Source organism: Scophthalmus maximus, chromosome 21 (assembly GCF_022379125.1).
Source record: "Scophthalmus maximus strain ysfricsl-2021 chromosome 21, ASM2237912v1, whole genome shotgun sequence".
Lineage (NCBI taxonomy): Eukaryota > Metazoa > Chordata > Actinopteri > Pleuronectiformes > Scophthalmidae > Scophthalmus > Scophthalmus maximus.
This window is the reverse complement of record NC_061535.1, coordinates 5,761,813-5,783,699: the sequence shown is the minus strand read 5'-3', so window position 1 is coordinate 5,783,699 and position 21,887 is coordinate 5,761,813. Positions and strand designations below refer to the sequence as shown.

Sequence of the window (21,887 nt, the reverse complement as noted above, 5' to 3'; positions counted from 1 at the left end):
CCCTCTCTCTTTCGCTCTCTTTCATTTTCCCCCTCTCTGGTTATTTGTGAGCGTTGTAGTGTTGTTTGTGAGTTTTCACTTGCGCGTCGCGGACCCGAGGAGTGCTGTTGATTTGCCTCTCTTTCGTGTTTGCTGTCGGCTCCGAGCGCATGTTAAGCATCACAAACAAAAGGCAGCCATGTGCATTTGCAAACACGAATGAATACATTTGCGAAAACAAGCTCAGTACAGTTCTATTATCCGATATGACTGCGGGAGCTGTGTCACTTTGCGAGCTGTTTGCCTTCTTAAGAAAGAAAGAAAAAAAAAAATCACATTTTGGACATTTTTGCACATGTTGCATCAGAATGCACTTGAATGAACGTCGGCTCCTGCGTTATTAGTCTGCAATCAGTGGAAACATGCAAATGTGCCATAAAACCACCTGATGGGGGGGGGGGGGGACAAGTGTCCTCTTCAACAGCTTGGAAAGGTGCCGGAAGGGTGACACGCCGCCTGTCAGCTGTTGTGACTGGCACAGACTGGCTCGGCTCAGCTCATCTGGTTAACAATGCTAATTATACTAATCAGAAGCCTAACGATGATGGTGAGGGATTTAAGTGCTGCAGCATGGCGCGCGCGCGTGTGTGTGTGTGTGTGTGTGTGTGTGTGTGTGTGTGTGTGTGTGTGTGTGTGTGTGTGTGTGTGTGTGTGTGTGTGTGTGTGTGTGTGTGTGTGTGTGTGTGTGTGTGTGTGTGTGTGTGTGTGTGTGTGTGTGTGTGTGTGTGTGTGTGTGTGTGTGACAGAGAGAGTCTGGCACCTGATGGTGAGCATCTGTGTGTGCAATGATGAAGCTAACACACACTCTCACTTCATGCCTACTTAGCTCTGCTACATGTTCATTTGAACCCGTGCCAGTGATGAAGGGGATCCATACACATGCACAGCTTCACATACAGGGCGCTAATTGCATAAATAATACTTATCCGTTAACAAGCATCCTAATTAGCTATGCTAATCAGCCTAGATAACCCAATTAACCCCCATAGAGTGAGGCTTGGGGGGGGGGGCTTCTCTGTGTGTTTAGTTGAGGGTGCGGATTTGTATGCCTGAGAGCATATCAGAGACACTGAAGCAAACACATTTGCCTAATTAGTTTCCATTGAAATAGACAAGCATTTATGTTTATTCCATGTCCCTATTGTTTCCCTTTTGAATGCGAGGTGAAAGACTCTTCGCAGCCAAAGGAAAGAAGACGTATTGGAATCATGTAAACAGCATTTGTACTTGCGTGAGGGATAGTATGCATTTCCATCTATTCCTGTCCGCTCCCTCCCCCTCCCCTTTTCCCCGTCCGTCTCTCAGCAAGATCCACACGGACATGTATATTTTCACAACTATTACGGTAGTTTAAACAAGAGTGTGTATTTGTTCAGAGAATGTCTGCCTGCTCCATTAGTTTATGTCCTTGGAAATACAATTTGGCCTCAAGTTCTCCCTCGTTTATTTAAAGCCTTCAGTCGGCGTTCCCCCTCCTAATAGTGAGCCGTGTTTCCTCTCGTTTAGCTCCGCCACTCATTATCCGGGCCATGTGGAGGAGACAGTGTTTAGAGAAGAGAGCGAGAGGGGAAGAAAGAGACTTGGAGAGGGACCCAAAAAAAAAAAAAAAAGGGGGTGGGGGAGGGGGCTATTAAAAGTGAGAGCAGACCAGCAAGAAAAAGAGAGTGGGAATGAACGAGTGACTGAAACAGAAGAGAATACAGATCGTCTTTGAACCTGACCACAGCTGCTTGTGCGTCTTAATGAATGGCGAGGAGGGCGGAGGGAGGAGGGAGGGAGGGAGGCATCCAGACAAGACTGTCTTTGTCGAACCTATGCAAGAGAGAGCGAGAGAGAGGACACAGCAGCAGATTTATGTCTTACAGGAAGTCATCCAGAGTTGTGGTGTTGCTTGCCGCCCACCCCGAGTCGGCGGCATGCTCCTCTGGCTTTTTAATTAATAGTCAGTTCAAATTTTCTGCGTGCGCTCTGTGCGAGTGTTTGTTTGTCCGTATTGAGCATCCATTAACTTGAGCGTCTGTTTGCCTCCGTGGCACGTGTGCCTGCGCTTGCAACATTGAGGCAGTGCAGTTCGTCACGTGGCGTTTGTAGATCCGAATTGGTTTCGACGGAGCAGTACTCATCTGCTCCTCAGGAGTTTCGTTCTCTGCGGCGGATGGCGGTGGGCGAGCGTTGTTCAAGACACAATACCGTCGCAGTGATTCGACTTGATGACAATAGTCAACATTTGCGTACTCAAGGTCAAAAACGCATCCTCAAAAAGTGGCGACTTGCCACCATTGTCTTTATTTTATTTTTTAGCCCAATTGAAGAGCAGCCCTCAAATAAATCTTAAGGTATATGATGAATAACGAATGCGGTATAAAATGTTGCTCCCGACATAAGCATTAGGTCCTGACACCTTTGCTAATGTGCTTATGGAATTCACTGTGGCGAGCTTATCTGCAGGGCTTAGCATCCGAAAGCCTGCACTTTTGTAATGGGAAGACCGGACGCCGCTCTGTGCGGCACAGGTCTTGGAACGAGTGGGATGGTGGGATGCTGATATTAGCTCATGCTCACATCAGCTGAGTCATCTCCTCCGTGTCCTTGGCTTATTAACTGATTTAAGACTGATTAGATCAATCTCCATGCGCCAGCACGCATACACACACACACACACACATGCACACACACACACACACGCACACACACGCGCCGAATTTGAATATCAAAATGGAATTGCTTGACCAGTGGAAACTAGATTAATTCAACATGTTCGCATCGGTGTGCAGGTAAACCGATGAGTGGGCACATTTTGTAATGCACCTTGCAGCATTTACGGCCATTTATGACATTAACTTAAGCTCATGTTATTCAAACGCATTTTGCAAGTCAAAGCTACTTATGATGAGTACGCCTCACCCCCCCCCCCCAGGCCTCGTTGACGTCGTGAGATCATCAGCATGGGGTATTGATTTTGCACTCCATTTGAGTTTTAGCGGGATAAAACACATGTACCTTTATTTTCATAATAACAGTGCCAAAATAATGACTGAACTAGTGCATGTCATGTACCTTTTCCCCCGGAGTTTTTTTTTTTACGCATATGATGGTAAGACGTAGGTGAGAGATTGAGACAGAATGATTCCATGGACACAGTGTTTACCCATTTACCACAGTACTGTTATGCCAGCCCTATAAAACGTCTCTCTTCATCCACCGTAGTCAAGGTTATATATAAACAGATTGGCCATCGCTCTGCTCCCCACCGAACGCCGCAAATAGCTCTTCCTCTCTCTAGTCTCCGGAAACCTTCAAGAGATTGCACTGTTGCTACCAGGTCAAATCTCCTGACAACCGCAACAGCGTAGTGGGTGATGTGTGTTTGGCCTAGAAACCTCCCACATCCTCATTCTTCTTTTGGAAAAAAAAAAAAGACGAAACAAATCACTTCTATTATGTCATTGTTGTGGTTGACGTGAGAACCCGTTACGCTCCCGTTTCGAATGTGTTGCTCGGTTCTGCTGTGAAGTATTCGATCAGCTCAGAACGCGATGTTACACTTTCAGATTTTCAGTATTTTGTTGTATTTTCCTTTTCCTCTGGTAAACAAGAGAAAGTTGTTTTGCTGTCTGTTAGAGTTTGAAAGTGGAGTGTCAATTTTCGCTTAGCTCTTTTCATGTCAGATGCGAGGCACTGAAGAGTGCTCAGACAATGTAAAAAACGTGTGCATTTGTGTGTGCTAATGCAGAGGATGGAGTGTTTCTACCTCTCTCTGTGTGTGTGTGTGTGTGTGTGTGTGTGTGTGTGTGTGTGTGCGCGCGTGTGCGTGCGTGCGTGTATCTGTGACAGTTTCCTCTCGAGATGTTAATTCCTCTCCTCCCCGTTGTTGTCATGCTTCCACCAGCAGTGTCTGCACCAGGGAGACGAAGACATATTGGTGTTAATGAAAAGCCCTCCTAAACTCTCCTCCCTACATGAATGTTTAAACATGCTTGTCATAACATTCATTCGCTCACACATGACAGCTAGCATCTGCAGCTGCCTCGGTCGCCCTCAATATTTTATCATACCATCTCCCCTAACCCCGCACTTACACAATGGCTGTGTGTTAGCAAACTGAATTATAATGACTCAAAAACAGCCTGGGCTCAGACTCACTGCCAGCGCAGGCCTACATAATGGACTCCGCAACACCACAGGTCTCGTAATGGTACAATTAGTCATCTTAAATATGAAAGAAAGAGAGAAGGGGCTAAATGAGGGAAATGTGGTCATACAGTTTTGGAAAAGCATAAAAGAACATCTGCACACGGCGATGATGGGAGCAACAAAATTAAATAATGGAAGTGTGGAAAGAAAGAAACAGGGAAAGAAAAGGGGAATGGGACAAAGAAGCAAAGACAGAGAGAAATCCTCATGTCCATATACAGTATGCTATTCAGAGGTCCCATAACATTGCGGGTCAGCCGTTGTGACCTTGGTGGTTTTGACAGAAGTGGTTCACCATGGCAACGGTTAGTTGGCAACCCCTCAGAACACCCCAGCCACCCTCGTCACTCCCCGGCCTCCCTCACCGCCCGTCTGTGAAATTTGATTGGACGCACAATTGAAATGTCATGCCTCAGCAGCGCAAGTGCACACGCGCCAGATCAACCAGGCTGGAGCGGCGCGATGAAAGGACGGGGCACAAACAAGAGGGGGAGAGGGGTTTTGGTCTAGTTTGATATCACTGTACTTTCAGAGAGCAAGAAAAAGTTGTGTCAACAAGTGTGTCTGTGTTGATGTGATATGTAGTGGAGGCAGCGCATGAAAGCAGAGGCTCGTCATATAGCCTATACAGAATCACATGAATATTAATGCGGAATTACCTCAGGTTAGCTATGCTTATACGCATGTCTCACCTGGATGCAGTAGGTGTGTGTGGGGGGGGGGTCCTGAAGAGTGGTCAGCGCCGATGTACCTGTTTTTCTTCGTAACAAGCTTGTCCATGCCCGCTCAAAGAGAAATATCCAACATGCAGCTCTTCCCCTCCCCTCCTCCCCTCTGCTTATTTCTGATTTTTTTTTCCAAAGATTTGATAAGCAGCAAATGTTTTGAATGTTTTGCAGGAATATCTGCATTACCGTTATTTAAATAACGGTCTTTTAATGGCCCTCGGAGGCAATTGTTTTCATTTCAGCTATGGCAGCGTGAATAATTATGAAAGACCCCGCATCTTTCCCTGCGTGCGTCTGTTGTCAGGCCTCTGTGGCGGTGACATGTGTACTACTGTGGCTGTGTGAGCAGCTTACAGCACTGATCTGCTCAGGTCGCCGCTGATCTGCATAAGTGACTGTGCCACACTTAAAGCCGCTGGCTCCTTAAAGCCCCCTTCTAAATCAGTGTTAAAGCCTTGATAATAGACCTCACTGACCAATTGATTGGCCTTCATATGTTTACAGCTCACTTTAATTGCTTAAAAAATACCATTTATCAGCCTTGTGTGTCCGTGTATGCACGCACGTGTGTGTGTGTGTGTGTGTGTGTGTGTGTCTGTGCAAGCGTGCCTGTCCATCGACAAAAAGGCCCATTGATTTATCAGCATCGGGATTTGTCCCGTTCACTGTACATAAAACCCCTGCATATGTGCTGTTCAAAATGGGAAATGGCCCCATCGATTCCCTTAAGTTGGAGCCCAAATGCTAAAGATTTTTGGATAAGCTTTCTCATTACTTAAGCTGAAATCAATATGGGAGAGCATGGGTCTAATGAATGAACGGGCCACAGATCAGATGGGGTGTGCTCATCCCTGGCCTGTCCTGGTCGATGTGTGTGGGTGCCTGTAAGTGTGAGAGTGTGTGTGCGCGCGTGCACGAGCGTGTGTGTCAGTGAGAAAGAGAGACAGAGAAAAAGAACCTGTACATTCATACATTACAAACCGCTCTCTTTGGCAAAAGATTTTACACTGTAGGACATTTTTGTCTTAATCACTGTTTAATCATTGTTTAATCTATTTGTCCACACTAACTTAAGAATATATTTTTACTTAACATCTCAAACACTATCAAATAAGTATTGGACAGCTGGGAAATGTTTAACCGGCCAGCATTTAATTGAGGTTGAAGTCTAATTAAGTTTTATAAATTGGTTGTTTTTGTATTCATTAGTATTGTTTTTCTGATTATAACTGATTATCATATATAATTGAATTGTTCCCCTACACATTATCTCCGTCTCTGTGGTTGAAGGCAGAGCAGGGAGGAGTCGATGCTTTGATTTGAGGCACAGAAAACACCAGAAAAAGAAACAAATCACAGCAGTCACGTGCTGTCTTACGCTACATCCAAAGGGGGGAAATAAATAACAAAATAAAGCGAATGCATGGGAATAGTGCATCATGTGTCAGTGTGTCTGCCAGTCAGCCCACGCACACAGAGCCAACCGCCCTGCCAAACCACAACCCCTTCTGGCTGGCTTTTTGGGTTTTTCCACTTTGCCATTCTTTCCACTCTTTTGAAATATCAAAAAGATGCAGAGTGGCGTATCTCTAGTCTTTGGCCAAGCGTGCGCTCTCTTCCCCTCAGTGCACAGTTTTCACTTTGTGGTTTGGCCAACACATGGAATTACCTACGTTCATTTTACCACAGCTGATACTGATATTGTCATTTCAGCCGTCGCAACTTACATTCCCTATAGCTAAAAATGAGAAGCCCTTAGTCATTGAAAGTAGATTAGAAATTGATAACATCATAGTCATACAGTTGCACTTACTTGTAAAGTTGACTAAATATTTTTGGGATTTCTGCCATATGGCTTCAGATAAGAAGACCAATCTGTCATTTTTGAATATCAACAATATCAACAACGGGTGAGAGCAAATATCAGCCCAATTCTCGAACAGTAAACTCCCTGTCCCTTCCCTCCACGCCCCGCTAAGGTGTCCCGCCTTCTCAACTCATAAATATGGAGGGCGAGGAATGATGAGATTCACAGACAAGAAAGGAATCAAAATCTATTGTTGCGTGTCCTTTTCCCCGTGTAAAGTTTGGATTAAATGTCACACATTAGCATATGAACTTTTAAATGAGCTTGTTTGCTCTCTGCGGTGCGGGGCATGTAAATACCCGTCTTGAGTATAGAATGGGGAATGCTTGGTGGGCGGGGTTGGTTGGGGGGCTCACAAGAATTGGGAAGTGTAGGACATATTTGAGTGTTGCACCAGCAATTAGGTCACAGCGAGGGACTGGCGTAGCAAACAGCTCTATTGACTGCTCGCGCCCGGCTTGGTGTTCCGCACCTGAAGTGGCAGATAGTGGCGGATGGAAAAAGCTCCCCGATGGCCATGGCTCCTGGTGATGTGAGGGGAGGAGATGACTGACAGGCACTCCCAAAATGAGATGATTGACATGCACTGTCAGAACGAATCTGCTTATGGGCAGTGGCAGGTGTGAGCGGGCGCGCGCAAATATTCAGGGATGCATAAACATTGTGACCTTGGTGGAGCGTGGCGCTGAGATGTTGACCAGCGAAGATTTCTCATTCCGGCTACTTGAAGTGTTAAAAAATTAAATTGAAGGGGTATTAATCTATGAAGGCACAAGGACGAAGCAATTATAGTATTTAAATCAAAACATAAAGATGTTTGTTAAAGAAGAAACCAGGCAGTAGCGGCAGATATGCTTATTATCTCACAAAATGCAATGGTCTGCATGTGTGTGCATGCTCGGCCGTGTTGTTAAACATATTTGATAGTAACCAAACACCGTTCTACATGTGCACGTTTTTCTTTTTTTCCATCGACCGCATGTGATTCTCTTTGTTTTAAAATGTGAGGCCGCTTATTTATCGACATCATTTCCTCCCGGTGAAGGGCTCGTGTCTGTAAGACACATTAAAATCATAATGCAATCTTTGCTAACCCAGGAGCAACGTTATTGTTCTATTATACTTGCCGAGCAACAGCATCCCGGCGCTTTATCAATCCAATATCTCATAATGTGCTTCTCTCTCTGCCTGGTCATTTTGAATATATAAAAAAAGAATTCTTACACTGTTATTGTGCCATATTTTCTGTATTTAGTATTACTCTCTTGTTCTGACATGAATCCGACATATCCAATATGATATTTGATTAGTTGTTGTTGTTTCCCCCCCTACCCCACATAGTCTCCAGGTGATATTGGATACATGTGCAGAGCTGGTATTATGTTGGCTGCTTCATCTGGGTATAAAAATGATTTAGTGTGTGCTCAGCAAGAAGTGTCATTGACTAGCTTTAATTTCACTGCAAGGGTGGGCTTTATTACTCTGCTACTCTTCCAAATGTGCGTGCATGTGAGCGTGTGTGTGCGCGCGTGTGTGTGAATGAGCAAGAAAGAGAGAGAGAGAGAATTAATGTTTCTGTGCATTTATATTTGTGGGTTTTCATGCTCGCCAGTGTAGCAACATGCCTCACCTGTGCAAACACACATATGCACTTGTGCATATCTCTGTGTATCTTTTCCCTTGTATACCCACTCTCCTCAGCATGTAATTGCCATTCAATGGAAGAATCAAACTAAACCAACACGTGGAGCCCCCTTCTTATCACACTCTGGCCACACCGGTAGTCCCATAGTGCAAGGAACAGAGGGGCTCCACTTTGCCGTGACAAACCTTACTTCTGATCAAATGCTACAGAGCCATAATCATGTTTGTGCCACTGAATTCTTTAACCTTTCCATGACCCCGGTGAATGCCAGCGGCCCAATCACAGAACCTAATTGAATCTGCGCGGCGGCAAACCCCCCCCCCCCCCCCCCCCCACCTGATGAAAAAATAAAATCTGAGGTGAAAAATGAATAGAGCAGCGAAGAGAGAGAGAGAAGGAGGGAGGGAGGGTTGAAATGCTGGTGGTGGAGGGAGGTGGAGTGTGGGGGGGCTCGCACTGCAGTTTTATAAATACACAGATGTGATCATGAACACACACCCAGACACACACACACATAGTAACACCTTTTTCAATCCCACAGTAGAATGGGGAGAGGGAAATGACAGAGGGAGAGGCAGGGGGGGGGGGGGGGGGGGGGGGGTTGGGGTTGGGCCCAGGTTTCTCATTACCCCCTCGGCCCATTCAGAGGATATTCCTATAAGGTAATCTGATTTATTTGCAATTTTCCTTTAAGCGGCTTAGTGTTTACCTCCAAGATTAATATTTTTTCTCTGTTATTAATATCAGACTGTAATTAGGAGTGATGTTTCTCGCCCGGCGCTGCGCCGTGGCCGCCAGGCAGCGAGCCGGATGAAACCGCTGTTTCTGCGACTGTGATCCCGTTTCCACAAGACACCAATAAAAAAAAGAAGAAGAAGAAAAAGAGAAGAAAAGAGAAAGAAGTTTCTGAAGGAGGAAAAGGGCCGCAGGGCGGGGATGTAGAATTACAAATTGCGGCGCACCTGCCTCTGTGTCTAACGCAGGGTGTGTATAGGTGTGGGAGCAGGGACGTACGTATATTTGAGTGTGTATTCCTCAAGATTATGTGTGTGCGTGCGCGCGCGTGTGTCTGTGTGTGCGTGTGTGTGACACAGTGTGATGGTCCCCTCTGATTGATAGGGTGTCTGTGCCGGCTGCAGATTGCTCTTGCTGATTGCTTGTGAGAGCTCCAGCTGATTTATAATCAGAGCAGGATGAAGGATTGAGCTGTGGATTGCTTATCTGTTTATCAGTTTAGCCCCCACACAACATAAACTGACAAATTATCATGTTGAACTCACACACACACACACACACACACACCCACGGACACACACACGGACACACAAAAGCACATGTGATCGGGAAAGAAAAAAGTCACGATAATGTGCAAGCTCCCATTAAATACGACGTCATATAAATGTAATTTTACAGACACACGCCAGCCATGAAGAGCTTCGCTCATCAACACTGTCTCGGCGCCGCGATGACCCAGAAGAGAGCAATCAGTCTCATTTGTTTACACGTGTAAATGCCAATATCAGTTGTGAGTCAAGTTGCAATTAACTTGCCGTATAAACTTTTGATTTGCTCCACGCTGAGAATATATAAGCTTCTATACCAGTGATCAGGCTTATTATTTCTTTTTTTGTTTTTTTTGAACACACCTCTTCCCTCACTGTACCTAATATTTAACCTTTTTCTCTGCGCAAACAATCACATCCCTTGCATCTGCTAAGATTTTCTGATGTGTATTGTGATTGGAAATATAACAGACAGACAGTGCAAGTATCGGTGTTTGTTGTTTTCAATAAAGAGGCTGGCATATTATGTGAGACTAATTCCACGTGGCAAGCAAGAGTACAAGCCAGCAGGTTTAAATGCTGACAGGTTTAGTATGCCCTATGGCACTGTGACAGCTCTGTGTGAGAGAGAAAGAGCTGTGTGTGTGATTGTGTGTGTGTGTGTGTGTGTGTGCATCTTTGTCCTTCTGTTTTATACTCTTCCCATTCTTACCTGTCTATCTGATTATTTGTTACTTTCTCTGTCTTCACCACAGTTGTTTGCAAATGCACTGTGACAGAATCACGAAAGAAGCGCAAAAACACAAAGCACAGGGGTGCCTGGCACACACACACACACACACACACGTACACACAACACACACACACGTACACACAACACACACACACACACACACACACACACACACACACACACACACACACACACTGACGAATGGCAGCAATTAGATGAGGAAACCAAGCATGTGAGGACAGAGGAGCGCTGGGGGGGGCTGCAACCGCTGTATGGAACGCGTGTGTGTGTGTTTGTGTGTATTTGGAAGGTTTTTGTCCTTCTAATGCACCCTCCATCCGTCTAAACATCCACACTGTTCCTTATGTCACCGGACGGTGGCTGTGATGGGATGCAGGTTGGTTGTTGGGCGGCAGCAGCAGTTCCAATCTGGGTCCAAATAAGGAAAGAGTAAAACAATACGATTTAAAATATATAAATAATGAATTGCTCCGGGGATGGAACAGAGATACTTGTGTATTTTGGCAGCAGCCACACTTTTGTGCGAAAAACATTAGCAAACGGTGTAGAACAGAAAAAGAACATAAATATTATTTCTGTTTAACCCATTGACACTGAGACCTTGAGCGTTCTCGGCTCTTCTGCTCGCCTCTCATCGGGAGAGTAACCTTATCACTCTCGTCAGAGCGGCAGAAATTCCTCACGGCAGCTTCAATTTTCTATCTCGTAAACAAATGTCTCTACTTGCCTTGGCTCTGTGACTTTTTTGAGATATCCCTGCTATAAAATTTAAAAAAAAACAACAACATTCTACAGGCTTTCTACTTTTCGCCATCACTGACAATCTACGGGCAATATATGGTCCCGAGTCCCTTAATGATTTTCAGGCCATCTGTGATGTCTTTATTTTTACTATTTCATGTTTTTTCCACGATATAGCATGGATGAATTGCATATTCCAAGGCACGATTAATACTAGTCAAATAAAAAAACAAAGGCAAGTCAAGGAGAAAGATTTAGGGCATGTTTTGAAAACAATATAAGTTAATCAAGGCACAGCAGAGGTTATGTGATAACCTTTCAAAAGAAATTCATATCGGCAACACCATGACACTCGCTCGCCCAGACAGATGTGAAGTGGGCAACATAGAATCCAACTTTGCTAAGACATTACATATGTTTGCAGGCACCTATTCCACATATTTCTGCAGGGTGTGACGTGTGTGTGTGTGTGTGAAAGCATATTTGTGTGCGTTTGTATTATTAACGGTTTTGCCTTCATGCCAACTTTTTCTCCGTGTGATTTATTCCCTCCTCTGTGGGATTGCACAGATTTCACAAGCAGGTGTGCGTGTGCCTGCGTGCGTGGATTTGTATTTATGACCGGTGGAGATGTGTGTTGGACACGTCCACTGATGAAGTACTTCACTTCTGATTGCTTACATCGCAAATCATCCCCATATTAAAACCCTTCTCATGCAAATAAGTGGCCCCCGTGTTTGTGTGTGTGGGGTGGGGGGGAAAGAGTGGCAGAGAAAATGAGAGCGAGGGCATGAATACATGTGTCGACAAAATAATGCAAGCTGTTATTTACATATAAACTGAAGGTACACTGTGAGTTCATGTATGTAGCCCATGTATAGTACCTATGTGTATTACGAATGAGTCGGTAAGTATATATGTGTGTGTGTGTGTGTGTGTGTGTGTGTGTGTGTGTGTGCGTGTGCGTGCGTGTGGTAACCCTGTATCACTGGCGAGCTCATTTCTCTCAGAAATCAAAGTTAAATGGGTCATCTATCATGAGAATATGTGACTGGGACGCTTGTCTCTGCCATTCTCAGTGTGTGTGTGTGTGTGTGTGTTTGTGTTTGTGTGTGTGTGTGTGTGTTTGGCGCGAGTATGGACCCAAATGCAAGGTGTGTGGTGCAAGGGCAGCATGTGTGTGCTTCTGCAGCTGTGTGCACCCTCTTGTGTGTGTGTGTGTGTATGTGTGGCAGCCACTTGTCTTAGCCTGTGCTATGATTAATGGTTTACATTGGGCTGTTCAGCCATGCATGTTTCTTGGTTTTATCGTTTTATGCTGTCTCCAATTAAAGCTCCATAACTTGAGTGATGGCTTCACGCCATTGTCCATCAACAGAGGCCATCAATGGCCTCATGCGTTCAGGATGTGGAAGCCCCACACTCACTAATATCCTCTTGTGTCAGAGCCACTGGGCCATTTGTGTCGGTATATGCAGAATATGCAGGTGTGTGTGTGTGTGTGTGTGTGTGTGTGTGTGTGTGTGTGTGTGTGTGTGTGTGTGTGTGTGTGTGTGTGTGTGTGTGTGTGTGTGTGTGTGTGTGTGTGTGTGTGTGTGTGTGTGTGTGTGCGCATGTGTGCATGTGTGTGTTGAAAAGAGAAAAATATAAATTACTATCTTAAAACAAATGAAAATGGTCAGTGTTGTAAAATAAAAGCAGCTATTTAAATCAAAATCAATATCAATCATTGACAAATCTGTCGAGATGAATTGCCCTCAACCGAGTTTGATCTGATCTTAAAGGCATATCTTGCTTCTTCTTTTTTTTAACCTTACAAAAAAAGCAAATCCTAAAGTCTTCGTACAGGATTAAGTAGCTTATTTTTTTTTGCAGCGTGCACATCAGTGCAGGATTTTGAATCTTCACGCCACCTTGTGTGTGCGCGTGTCCACCTTGTCAGAAAAAGGAATCGGTAGGGAATACATACATTTGGACGTGTGAGCTCGCTCACGCGTGCACCGTGCGCGCGCTTCTCGATATCATTTCACGCAATATTATTTCTCATATAGCAGTAATGACATTAGGCCGATATGTTGATTATACTGTCGGCAAACAGCAGCCTGCTGATTGGGTTAGCATATTACCCTATATCACATTTCTCCATTCATCCCTGTAGTTTTTTTTTTATTGCCCTCATTTTTCCAAATCACTTCCCACTTCCCCCAGTTTCCTGGGCAAGGTTGCGGGCTATGCGAGCAGGTTGATGCGGAGTTATATGAAGATGGCAAGACACAACAATGCGAGGGGAGAAAATGTCAGCGCTGGGAGCAGCTGCTGCTGCTGTTGTTGTTGTTGTTGTTACATGTCTGGAAGCGGGACAGAGCTCAGTGATGGGATGGCATAGTGTCAACCTCTGTGCAAATGAAGGGACACATAAATATTTGATACCGCGGCTGACAAAAACACAAATGAGTGCACGTAGGTCATGTGTGTGTGATTGTTTCTGCTCAGCGTGTGTTTTCCATAAATATATTTAACAGGTGCGCAGACTTGTTAGGAGGGAAAAAAGAGGGTGTGATTTAGTGAGGACTAAGACGAAGGGGGTAGGCAGGCAGACATGCAGGCGGGAGAGAGAGAGATATTTCAGAGTGGGCCTCTCGGATTGTTAAAAGGGAATGAGATTTCATTTGCAGCTGGGACATTGAGCGATGACTGCCCGTGGTCTGTGTCTGTCTTTTTTTTTGGGCCCATGTGTGCACATGTTAATGTTAATGTTAATATGTGTACACCAATCAGCCAGAACACCAAAGGCGCCTGCCCGATAATTCGTAGATTCTGCTCATGCCGCCAAAAAAACTCTCTACAAGATCTATGAACCCGTTAGCAACACTTCTTTCAAAGGTAACTGTGCTATTTTAGCAGTTACTGCATACAATAAGCGAGTAGTCTCAAAGGAAAGGAACTTTTGAGTTACTTTTGAATGCTTCAACCCTCTTATTATTGCACACATAGCTGTAATATTTTAGCGTTGCTGAGCCGTACACAGTATGTGACAAAATTGTGTCACATATTGTGACAGTGGAATAATAAAAAAATTTCATAGCCCTACTTAGTGTAACTCCAACAGGCCTTCAAATCAAACACTGATACTGTTTTCAGACTAGAGAAATGCGTTTATTTGAGGGTTAGCTTTTTTATATGAAGACGTATTGTCCATTTGTCGCAGATGGTTAAATGTGACTTAAATGTTAAATGATGAGCAGATCATGACACCGCAGATATCACTGTAGCACCAGGAGCGATGGACATGCCTCTGCATATCCAGACTTCCCCACCGAACGTCCTGCAAAATGCCAAAACAGACAATATTTACCCCATAGAGCGGTACAGACTTTAGGTGTCGGTACGCTTTGGCTCCTAAACACAGAAACGTGAGAATGTGTAATTGTCACGACAGGAAATTTCGCTGCAAAAATTACCAATGGCGCTATTGGACATTTGTACCACGTGCAGGTAATGATTTAGCCATGCACAGTGTACAGTAGGACACACAGGCAGTAAATGGAAAAACGATAACAATAACAATAACTCACATCAGCCGTCCCTAATATATAGGCCGCTATACCATGTCATGGCTGGATGACACTTGGAGAAAAATGAACTGAGGTTATCTGGAAATTAAAAAAAGGGGGGGGGGGGGGGGCTGATTTAATATTCGGTAGTAGTCGGATGGGTTTGGGGGGGAAGGGAGAGCAGGCGGACGTATGGATGGAGAAGGGGGTTGGGGCGTTGGAGATGGAGGAAATTAATCAGTGGTATCAGCTCCATGGGAGTTTAGCTATCCACCGACCTCAGCACTTTGGCCTGCTTATGAGGGAGGTGCGTGTTGTAGCTGCTGCCATAACAAACCAAACCCACCAAATCGCACACACACACGCACACACACACACACGCACACACACACACACACACACACACACACACACACACACCAAGGTTACAGATCAGAATAACACGCCCATCACCTTCAGATAAGTCCTGTGTCATCAGAAGTCCCTCTCCCTTTTAGCTGTGGCAGGTATAATCTAAGTGCATGTTCTCTGTATCAGCTTTTGTTTTTTATGTATATCTCATGTGTTTGTAATTTTAAATTTTTTTGGTCATTTCAGTGGTATTTTGTTGTTTTAGCGAGGATAATTCCACGCAATAATAGTTATGGGCATAACGGATCTGTGAGTGAGATAAAAACACAAGCAAAGAAGCTGGCTGAGAGTACGACCGCTTTAACTGTAGTTCATGACGACGAGTGAATATCAACTGCTGACTGTGTTCCAGGCCGAGGCCAAGGTGGCGTCCTCGAGGAGCGCGCTCATCGCCCTGTTTGAGAGACGGAGGGAGGAGAGGGAGGCGCGGGTCGACCAGCTAACGGAAGAGCTGAACGGCGTGAAACAGAGGGTGAGATCGCAAGTGTACACAGACTTCCGATTGAGTTGCCATGATTGAAAATTAAAAAGCACAGTCCGATTATTATGACACTGCAACCAGCACGCTTCCGGGACCGGCAGCTTCAAGACAAAGTCAAACTTTTTACATGCAGGTCAAAGCATTTTGTCAGAATTTTAAAAAAAAAAAAGCTTTAGAGCAAATTTAAAAATGCTGTTACATTGTGAAGCATTTATTGACTGTTAGTTCATTTAACCCTGCTTTCAGAGGGGCTCCAGTCAGATTGCCATCCACTTATTGTACACCCTTTCAACTACACGGATTACAAATGCTGTTATTGAGCTGTACTTTGGATTCAAAGGCACACCAGTCTATTGAGGCACAAGCACTGACAGCAATAAACACACACACACACACACACACAACTTTATCTGCATATCATTATGCTTTTGATCCAATGCCAAGGTTGCGCTGAGATAGACATCAGAGTCAAACGGAGCGAACGAGCACACAACACCTGTAGGATTTGAGTGTGCGCGCGCGTGCGTGTGTACCCGCGAGGGAGGCAGCTGTGAAGTCTGCACCTGCTTAATTGAATTAGCCTTGTTAATGTATTCACGCCGGCTGCCAAAAAAAAAAAAGCGTGCGGCATTAACGAGCTCGTTAGACCAATTAGTTAATTAATTGTCTGTATAGCAGCGGCTCCCAAAGAGCTGCGTCTTCATTATCTGATGGCTGCCGCCTGTTGGATCTGTGAATGGGAGCTGATAATGCATCGCTGTCATGGGCGCTCTCGCGAGTGTGTGTGTGTGCGCGAGCGCTTGTGTGTCTCCTCGAGCGACGCATAGTTCCTGCATGCGTGCGTACAGTATACTGCACGTGCAGTCTTTTTTTGGGGGGGGGGGGGGTTGCTGCAAACCTGCAGAGGCACAGGTCTGTGTGGGGCCTCGCTCAGAATGTGGTTGCCAATATCGGTGTGCATATTGCAGTGAAAGGTTATGTGGGGGCTGTCACTCCCATAGGTAAAGACAGAGCAGTCCTCCTAGCCACTTTCTAATCTCTCTTTTATTAGAAGTTAATATCTCGCCTGCTCTTTCTCACTCCACACTCCCACCTGCGTAGAAATGGCCCCGCTCCATCTTTTTAATTCAATTATATTAGCCATACTCTCTCTCTCTCTGTGCCCATAACTCTGCAACTCACATCTCTCTCTCTCTCTCTCTCGCTCTCTCCGTCTCTTCTCCTCCTCACCCCTCCCTCCTTTGTCCTCAAATGTTCTACTTCTATTCGTAATCCTAGATGGAGGATAGACTTTGGCCAATCAAGGATTTGTGCAAGCCGCTCTCCCTTTTCTCTTCCCCTCCGCCTCAAAAAAACAAAACAACATGGGATGCCTAGGAGAGGAAGAAAGAGGAAAGATGAGGGAAGACAGAGAAGGAGGAGGCAGTGGGCAGGAGTGGAGAGGAGGACCCCAGGGGTGAACCTTTGATTGCCAAAGTAATGAGACTTGATCAGATTGAGGTTTCTCTCTCAATAGGGGCTTTACTAATATGAAAGTCCAAGGCTTAAGCACTCATTTGAAATAAAATTGCAAATCTGATATTCTTTCTTCCGGACTCCCAGCCAAGGTCCTGCTGGAGAATTAAGACTTCACACAGACCACATGGGAACTTTTAATCATCTCCAATGGCGGCAGATTTGGAGATGAGAAAAAGCCCTCTGTAATGTATTAATTATGTAACAATATTATGGAGTTCTGAAAGTCGGCGGCGTAAAGACCTTGAGCTGTAGGAGAGATTTTTGACAGACATGCTGTGATCTATCTCAGGACTGACCCGCAGTGGGTGGGATCAAGTGTCAGTACATTGATGAGTATATAGAAATTCGAAACATAAGCAAAAAAACAAACATGTCAGCTTTACGAGGAACTCTCTTTGTAGACCAACAAACTAAAAAAAAATAGCATAATGAATAACTATAGGCTTATTGTTGGTCACCTCTTCTCATCCTTATCTTTTATCCACTGGGTTCTTTACTGTGGGGGAATACAAACTGCTTTAAAACCCTTCTGCATCGGCCATTAAATCATCAATAGCTTAAGTTAATTTAAATATAAGGACAAAATGATAGAGCAGGTCTTGTTATCACGTCACTACCTTATACACTGCTTGTCCCGTGGATTAATATGGTTAAAATTAACAAATAATTTTTCTCTTTTTGTACACTATAGAAATGTGCTTATATAATATTTGTAGATACTTCACATAATATGCATTGTGTGTGAAATATTGTATTATAGGCAAAATACAGCAGGAATTGTACTAAAGCCAAATTGAAAAAGAAAAAAAAACATGAAAGACATTTCTTTGTTTTAAATCGGTTTAACGTTGATGGTGATAATATTTAAACTGTGAACAAAAGGTTCACTTTTGCTCCATAATGGTTATTCATCTGAGATCCCTCTTGCAATATAGATGGGTTGGCATAAAGAAGATGAACATCTGCCCACCTAATCTGTGTGTCGGAACTGTGCGTTTGCGACCCACTTGCCTTGAAGCTTCGAGCATTATTGTCTCCGGTTTTGTAAAAACTTGTTTTATTTCCCAGTAGTCACACTAATATTGGTCGAATATCCTGATAAAAAGAATAATTTTAATTTAGTGTTGCAATTCCCGGCCTCCCCTATTGCTTATAGTTGTTACCATTCGTTAGCCATACTGTACATGACTTAACTGCACAAAAGACCACCCTTAGCTTTTTGTTACAGTAAGTTGGATGATTTATGCACTGCGCCTGTGTCAGGGCTGAGACCGATGGACAAAACACAGGATCGAGACGAGGATGAGAGTGCTTGAGAGAGAGTTAAGAGGGGAGCTGTACTTTCGGTTCCCCACAATTAGTGTATATTGTATTTGCTTAAATGAGCATGTGGTGTGAAATCATCCCGCCTGACAAACATTTGTATGCCTGTGTGTTTGTATGTGTGTGTGCGTGTGCGTGCGTGCGTGCGTGTGTGTACTTGCTTGTGAGTGTTTGCAAGTATGCATTTTTTGTGTGCGTTGACTGTCTGCGGAGCCCCCTTGCTAATCTAAGACAGGGCTCGTTTAACACAGTCTAATGAATAGGGGCTTTTATTTGGCATCGGGTCCTGAACCACGGGCTAACACACACACACACACACACACACACAAACACTCATGGTCATGTACGGGGTGAGGAGTTCAACCACTGCTTGGAAATAATCAGTCTCTTTCCCCTCAACAATTACTCGAGCAGTAATTTATGCACAGTAACAGGGCAACCGTTATTTTGTTTTTTAGTGTTGATATGCATCGACAGTGTTGTTTTCCGCGCTCAGCGAAGACGGTAGATGGTGAGTTACATTTTCCACTTCGGAGTTCGGTTGGTGATAAATTTTAATTTTCAGCAGATACCACAGAGGTTTACACTTTTTCAAACAAAATGCCAGAGACTGATACGCGTGGTAAGACATGGTCAGGCTGTTCAGACCTACCGTCATCACCGACAGTAACTGTCACACAACCTCGCTCCCTTGTCCCCGGTAAAATGCCTAATCCTGACCCAACGTGTCTGTCGGAGATTGCCTCATCGGACTCAGCCAGAGCCTACAGCATTCAAAAAGGTCCAAATACATGGCTTTCTCAAATTTTCCATGGCTCAGATTTATATTTTTTTTAAATGGCAAACATCATGCATTGCCAGATCATGGCTAGGTGCTTTTGCTGTCAGAGCATGAGTTTTCTGAATTTAAAAGATGCTGTCTTCGGGAAGCTATATGTGCAGTACCAGAGCATCCCCCATCTCTGCAGCATTTTAGCGCCAGGCAGCGCCAAACCAAAGCGGCGAGAGGTCAGATATTATTATAAGATTCAGCACTGCTTATGATATGAAATTTTTGGGTGGACCACATCATGTTTCGACGCACACCAAATTACAAAGTTAGGTGGATTCGTCAGGGCAAACACGGTAAAAAGTCAGTCTGGCACCCTGCTTAAGGAAAGTAAATGTTTCCGTGGTACATGTTGTTTTTTGTATGTACTGTGCGCCTGTGTGTATACCAACCGGGCAGTCTGTTTTGATGTCCATGTGTGTGTGTGTGTGTGTGTGTGTGTGTGCGTGTGTGTGTGTGTGTGTGTGTGTTAGGTGAAAGAAAGAGACGAGCACATGAGGCACCTGAACCAGGAAGTGGTTGGTCTACGAGCCACACAGGACTCTCTGACGACAACGCTGGCCATGAAGGAGAAAAGCGCCCAACAGCTCGTCCAAGACAACACACTGCTCGAAGAAGCCCTGACCTCACTGCAGCGCAAAGTAGGTAACACACACACACACACACACACACACACACACACACACACACCCAAACACATACACACACACACACACACACACACACACACACACACAGACACACACACACACACACACACACACCGGAGGGGAGCGCTTTTTAAATAAGGAAGAGGAATTGAGCAACCTTCTCTTTCAAATCCAGTCAGGTACATCAGGGAATTATCCTCACTTTTTACTTCTTTCACAGTTAATGATCCATCCTTCTTCCCCCCCTTCTCCGCCTTCCCTCTCTCGCCCTCTCTCCATATTTAATAAGTCATCGCCACCATCTTGGCTCCGCAGAGGGTTGTCTCATTGTACAATAAAGAACCGCGTTCATGTGCGTATCACTTAGCCAAGCGAGGGAACAAGGGTGGAGGAGGAGGAGGGGTTAAATATTATTTTGTTTCTTTATGTTTTCCTTCTATCATTTTTCTTCAGATCATCCTTTTTCTTTCTTTATTTCATTTTTTCCTGCCTTTCTCTCTCGTCTCTCTTGTCCAGTCTCCCCTTGGCCCCGGTGAGATCCAGTGGTAATGAATGGGAACATTAAAGAGTCATACACATGATGAATGGAATGGCCTTTAGGTTTCTCTCATTGTCCTTTCTCTCTCTTCCTTAAAATCCTATCTCCCTTTCCCTCTCCGTATTCCTTCCTCTCCTCCATCTTTTTCCTCCTCCTCTCGCCCCTCTAGGTTCTTTTTTCGGAGTGGTGCGTTGCAGTGGTGTTTTAGGCTTCAATTAACCCCTTTGCTGTGTCCTTGACCAAACCGAGTCATTCATCCGCTGCGAGTGCTTTAGCGGCGCAGGTGCTTGTCAGCCAACTAAACGTAAAGTACATTCTTAGTTTAACTTAATTCCTTACCTTTTTGAAATAGTTGTTGTATTCAGGAGATGGCAGCAGTTTAAATGTAATAATTGTGTATCCGTATGTGTGTTTCCGCACATTACTTACTGTACAGTTTAGGTCTCACTTTGCATACTTGCAGTGTCACAGATTAGATGTTATTTACGACTGTGTGTACTGTACATAGACATAGGCAATACAGTCAAGCTAAATATCTTGATTGAGGATTAAATGCTACATTTTTAAATGAACCATGTCAATTAAAGCATGTTGTTTGTATTTTTCTTTTGAGAAGGAGCAGATAGAAACAGGACCACGGCTCTCTGTGAGCCCTGCCCCAAAGGTTTAGGAAGTACTACTCTAAAGTTAGTGTCCTACATCTTTATGATGAGGAGTCAAGCTGTTTTATCGGTCCTGTGTCAAAGCATTAACTGTAGGGTTCCCCAACCTGGCACAAAGCCTTTATGATGTTCCCTTTCACTGCTATGGAAACAGGGTGGACGCAAACATCCCTAAATTACATCTCCTTCTCCAGCCAGAACTCCATTCTTCTTGTTGTGATTCCCCTCATCTTCAGCTGTCTTTAAAGCCGCCAGCCTGCCTGTCCCTCTCTCAGCCTCTGGAGAAGGTTCACGCGATTAGCACCCAGGATGCTCTGGACTTATTTTTCGTGTCTCTTCCTTTTCCTTCCCATCTCTGCCCCACTCCCAGTTACAAACCAGTGAGTGCATGTTGACGGATGTCAGCGAGACCCGGGATCAGACCAAAAGCAGCCTGAACGCGGAGAGACAGCAGAAACAGCAGATCCAGGACCAGTTGCATCAAAGCCGCAGAGAGGTAGAGCGTCTCCAGCAGGAAGTGACTCGTGTTCATTGTGCCGCTGAAAAAAAGGTAATTAGTCGCTTCCTCAAGGTCGTCATTCAAGCATTAAATCATGAAATCTTGTAAAACCCAGCTGGTCCAATTTTGCCATTTAATTGTAACAATTACACTGAGACAAGCGCATTTGAC

The 21,887-nt window shown here is 44.6% G+C and overlaps 1 protein-coding gene across 4 annotated transcripts in view; it reads left to right on the top strand.

Annotated features, from left to right (window-relative positions):
- Positions 1-21,887, top strand: part of LOC118291517 (golgin subfamily A member 6-like protein 22) — an 84,909-nt gene that overhangs the window by 23,030 nt on the left and 39,992 nt on the right. For 3 of the 4 annotated variants that reach the window (XM_047329960.1, XM_047329959.1, XM_047329962.1), the window contains exons 3-5: positions 15,569-15,688; positions 19,841-20,008; positions 21,588-21,767. In XM_047329960.1, the coding sequence (XP_047185916.1) occupies positions 15,569-15,688; positions 19,841-20,008; positions 21,588-21,767 (468 nt within the window). The remainder of the gene's footprint in view (positions 1-15,568; positions 15,689-19,840; positions 20,009-21,587; positions 21,768-21,887) is intronic. The other variant, XM_047329961.1, reaches the window with a different exon arrangement.